At 39.9% G+C, this 5,535-nt stretch overlaps 1 protein-coding gene across 1 annotated transcript; it reads left to right on the top strand.

Annotated features, from left to right (window-relative positions):
• Window positions 1-3,945: 3,945 nt before the first annotated feature.
• Window positions 3,946-5,247, top strand: LOC141699636 (uncharacterized). Its single transcript, XM_074503506.1, has 2 exons — window positions 3,946-4,927; window positions 5,036-5,247. Exons 1-2 carry the CDS (start codon window positions 3,946-3,948, stop codon window positions 5,245-5,247), a joined length of 1,194 nt encoding a protein of 397 aa, XP_074359607.1.
• The last annotated feature ends 288 nt before the right edge of the window (window positions 5,248-5,535 follow it).

Here is a 5,535-nt window from a genome sequence, read left to right on the forward strand (position 1 = left end):
CAATTTTAAAACTCTCTCCTACACTCAAAACACAACTCTTAAACACTTTTTCTCAGTTTTAATGGCACCTAAGAGATCCCGAACTATTGATAGCAGCAACACCGTTCCTACTGCTGATTCTTCGAGGGGAACTGCTGCGAGACCTCGTTTGATAAAAAAGGCGGCTGAGGAGGAGTATACTAGGCTTCTGACTGAGCCAATTTTGAAGGAGAGGGGATTTTTACCATCGGGGAGGGATGGTGAGTTGTTACCGATGATTGCGGAGAAATGGTGGATTTCTTTTTGTGAGTCACCGGAGGCGGTTCCAATGAGTGTGGTTCGCGAGTTTTATGCGAACACCAAGGCTGAAAATAATGGGTTTACTATTATTTGTGGGCTTACTGTGGATTATCAGCCGGAGGCGATTCGCCGTGTTATTGGGCAGCGACAACGGAAGCCCACGGAGGAGAATTGGAATGAGAAGACCCCCGAGGATTTTGATTTGGATTTGATTGTGGCTACCATCTGTCAGCCGGGCACGGTGTGGAAGTTCAAGACGGGATCTAACGAGTATCGTTCTTTTTCGGCGGTTGTGATGAATAGGTATGCCCGTTAATGGAATGCCTTTATTTGTGCTAATATTTTACATACTTCGCATGTACATGAGGTTATAGTCGAGAGAGCAAGGTTGTTATGGGGGATCTTGAATGAGGAGTATTATGTGGACCTTGGTGAGTTCATCTACCAAGGGATTTTGAAGTTTTTGAGGGGGGCGAACACAACAACATCCCTTATGCATCTACTGTCATGAAGCTGTGCAGAGCAATGGGAGTTCATTAGCCTTCTCACTAGCAGCTGCAGATGCCGGCCGCTCCTATTGACTCAGCGACTCTGAATGCGATGCAGGAGTGGACGGGTGGAGAGCCTGGGGAGCATGGTTTGGGATATTGTCTTCCAGGAGGACGTCCAGCAGCAGGTGCTACCATGGCTAGGCCTAGTCAGGTTCGTGATGAGACAGGCTCTTCTAGAGCCCTGGAAGGTGCCGGGATGGCTTATGCCCAGTATAGGAGGCTGTCGAGGAGGATGGATGCGATGTATGAGTCGCAAAGTAGGTTCACTCAGGAGCTCACCCTTGCACTTGGGACTGCTTTCAGAGGCCTTGGAGCTGACATCCAGTGGCCCATTTTTGGTGAGGACTCTGCTTATCCGCCTCCTGACACTCCACCCTCTGAGGGTGATGATGATGATTTCTCCGAGTAGGTATAACCTGTGTTCCTTTCTACTGCCTTCACTGGGGATGGTGAAGATTTTAAGTTTGGAGGTGGTAGTTAAGGAATATTTTTGTGTGTGTGTGTCATGTAGTTGCATATTCATGATAGTTTAGTTCATATAATTGCATATTTTTTCCATATATAGTTTTTTTTATTTTATTTTATAGCTTTATTTATCATGTCATTTAGCTCATGCATATACCATGATCCTTTTTGCGTTGCTTTACCGATTGATTTGTGATATTGATGCAAGTGTAGTGATAGCGTTAGAGTGATGATTGAGTCTTGTAGGTTGACATGCATGCTAGAAACACTTGTAATCTCACTAAGTCTTAGAGTATGCTTAAGAACTAGATTATTGTCATGGTTTGATGGTTTTTGAGGTTAATCTATTGATTATGCTTAGAATTTATGATAGACTCTTAATGATAAAAGGCATGAAAAGAGAAAAAATTGGAGTAAAAATTGGAATTCATTGCTAATTGTGGCTAGGCGTCAAATGGCTAGTAGCCGGCTCGTATTTTATGCGAATAGCTAGGATTGAGCAAGATGGAGCGAAACGCACTTGCTCAGAAATTTGAAAAAAAGAAAATAGAAAAAAGGGAAAAAAATAAATAAAGAGTTAATGCATAATTGATCACGAGTGGGCTCTTTGGTATTCGAGTTATTAAGTTCTTAGGGGACTTTGTGCCTAGTGACCTAAGGCTTTTATAGTCTGGGATCCGCTAACCTAACGCTCGCTAAATGGATGCCATTGCATAAGTCTTTTGTGGACCTCACTCATTGCACGGTCAAATAAGCATTTGTTGTTGTGTTGAATAAAAGCATGATTCCGTATAAACTCCAGTGATCTTGAAGTGTTATTAGTCATTTTGTGCCTAGAATTTATTCTTCGTATAATCATGTGATTGCCTTGAGGATAATCAAGTTATGATAATTGATCTAGTTTCGAAGCATATCTGTTAATCATCTGCACACACCACATTTCTGGTTGTATATTAGTTTGCATGATTTGATTGATCTTTATTCACCTAATTGCATTTATTGAGATGTCATGAGTTGGTTGGTTTAGTCACTGTGAGGGGGATCGCTGCATTTCATGTAGATTGCATTCATGCATGTTTTTGTTTTGTTTTTGAGTCTGTGACGCTTGAGGACAAACGTCGATTTAAGTTTGGGGGTGTAATAAGTGGCATTTTATACCACTTAGAATGTCTTATAATGACTTGAATTGATGTCTTGAAATCAGGTATTTTGTGTATTTGATGCGTTTTTCTAGTGTTTTTGCATTTCAGGGTATAACTTGCGTATGTAGGAAGAATTCATCAGAAATAAGCCTAGGGAAGTGCTTGGCATTGGTTGTGGAAAGTTGGGGGCAGAACGCAGCAAAATCAGGAGCAGAATTCAGAATTTTCCAGAAGGTGCTTGGGCGCCCACTCAGGATGTTGGGCGGCCGCTTGGGAGCTTGGGCGCCCGCCCAGGAATCTGGGGCGGCCGCTTAGGGACGAGAATTTTAATACTGAATTTTATAATCCTTATTCTGATGGACTTCTGAGACGGTTGGTTCTTGTGGGATCTATATAAGTAGTTCTCAGAGACGTTTCACAGAAGGGTGATATCAAGCAAGGCGCAAGGAGAGAAGGAAGAAGACAGTTTTAGCACATCACAACAAAGAAGAGTAAGCATACATTTTCTTGTGATTCTTTTATTCGTTATATTTGTGGATGCTAGTTTTCTTTACTTTGAACCTTATTACTCTTGTGACGTACTCTGGTTTTAATAAGTATTTTTATTAGTTTATATTGTGTGTTATTATCATGTTTTCATATGAACCCATGGTGATGATGAGTTTTATCATGGGCTAATCGTGATCATGGGGTCATAACGGATTTACTATGGATTTCTTTAGTTGGTTGTTTAATACCTTAGTGTGTGATGATTGTATGATATCTAGCATATGTTGCGCTTATTCGTCTTATGTGCATCGCGAACATATAAGATAGTCTGTTAATCTCCTGTGAAGTGACGGGGGATCTCGAGGTTTAGAACTTGCCATGCTAGCATAGGTTCATGTATGTGTATGCATGATTAGTGGGTAACTCTAACCGTTTTACTTGCCCTGTGTAATCATAAGGAATGACTTGTGCTTAAATCGTTATGTTGTCAAATTCTGTAGACATATAGGGTCTCAACATAATTGATGCCTATTCAACTTCTATCTTAATTATGGATGTTTGGTAGAATGGTATTAGTACAACGAAAGTTGGCTTTTATCAGTTTCGTGTTGTTCGATTAATATCATCACTGTTACATGCTAAGGGTAATAACGATAACTATTGAAGGAAGCAGTAATGAAGTTATGATCTCATGTGTGTTTAATATTGTTAATTCAAGTGTCAATTAAGTGTTTAATTCTCATAGTTAATTATAGTTAATAATTAGTTAATCAAATCTAAGTGTTATTATCTTGACATTGAGAAGTAATCATACATTGGTGAGTAAGTGTTAATTGAACATAATTAGTCTGAGTCTCTATGGGAACGAACTAGAATTTATTCTATATTACTTACGAACGCGTATACTTGCGTGAATTATTAGCGCGTGTTTTGTGCCTAACAACTGTAGTCCAAAAAAAACCCGGTGTTGTATTTTTAAGTGAAACTCTATGCAATAAAGAAAGAGTTGGAAAAAAAATATGATAGGCTTTGAAGGAGCTATTGCAGTGGAGGCTCGAGGTCACAGCGGTGGACTAGCTATGTTATGGAAAAATAAAGAGAAGGTTACGTTAAATAGTCTCAGCAACAACCATATAGACGTGACTGTGGAGGTTCATGGTCTTCATAAGTTTAGACTCACAGGTTTCTATGGGGAGCCGAATCGAGCTAAGAGATATGAAACTTGGAATCTGTTGAGGAGACTAAGTACAGAGCCATTGTCACCATGGTGCATTATCGGCAACATGAATAATGTGTTGAATCAGTTAGATAAAAGAGGAGGCCGCCTGTACCCTAATCATCTAATACAAGGTTTCCAAAGTATCTTGGATGATTGTAATCTACACGACTTGGCCTCGGAAGGGTATCAGTTTACATGGGAGAGAAGTTGTGGCCCTGATGAACGGATCGAGATCAAACTTGATAGAGCTCTGATTAATGATAGTTTAATGGCTCAATTTGCAGAAGCTAAGCTGACAAACCTGGAAATTTCCACCTCGGACCACGACCCAATCTTCCTTGAACCAATGGTTGTGACTAACGTTATCTCAGTTGCACATTTTCGATTCGAAAACGCGTGGCTAAAAGAGCCTATGTGTAAGAAAATCATGGAAGATACATGGCACATGAACCAAGGGAAAACATTGCAGGATAAAATAGTTATATGCTCGGTTGTTTTGCAGAAATGGGGAAAGGAAATTACAGGATGTTTCAAAAACTGTATAAATCAGTGTAAAATGATCATGAAAATGGTGAAGGGTCGAACAGATGCTAATTCAAGGAAGCTGTATAAGGAGGAATCAAAGAAATTAAAAGAGATTTATAGCCAACAAGAAATCTTTTGGCGTCAACGTTCCAAGCAATTGTGGTTGAGAGAGGGGGACCAGAATAGTAAGTTCTTTCATTCGTCTACAAAAATGCGGCGTAAAATAAATCATATTACATTTCTGGCTAATAATGCAGGTCAGCTAGTAGGATGGAATAATGGTCTGGAATATTTCTCTAATCTTTTTAAAGCCACTAACACAGAATAGAATGAGATTGTTGCGTCAGTTCCTACTCGAATTTCAGATGTTCAGAACAGTGTTTTATTGGATGATATTGACACTAAAGAGGTGAAGGATGCACTGTTCCATATGCACCCGGATAAATCCCCCGGGTCGGATGGCATGAGCCCGGGGTTTTATCAGAAGTACTGGAGTACCATGGGGGAAGATGTCGTGAATGTAGTTAAAAAGTTCTTTGCAAATGGGACATTTGATAAGCATCTTAGTATCTTATAGATACAAATATTGCTTTGGTTCCTAAAACACGAAATCCTACTCAAATGACCGAACTACGTCCAATATCCCTATGCAACGTAGCATACAAGATTGTCTCGAAGGTATTGGCGAATAGACTCAAGAAAGTGATAAATTGCGTTATCTCAGAAACTCAGAGTGCTTTTATTCCTGGGCACTTGATTACGGATAATATATTGACATCTTATGAGATAATGCATTTTATGAGAAGGAAAATGAGGGGAAATAAGGGATGGATGGCTCTCAAATTGGACATGAGCAAGGCCTATG

This window comes from Apium graveolens, chromosome 2, assembly GCF_009905375.1.
Source record: "Apium graveolens cultivar Ventura chromosome 2, ASM990537v1, whole genome shotgun sequence".
NCBI classification, from domain to species: Eukaryota; Viridiplantae; Streptophyta; class Magnoliopsida; order Apiales; family Apiaceae; genus Apium; species Apium graveolens.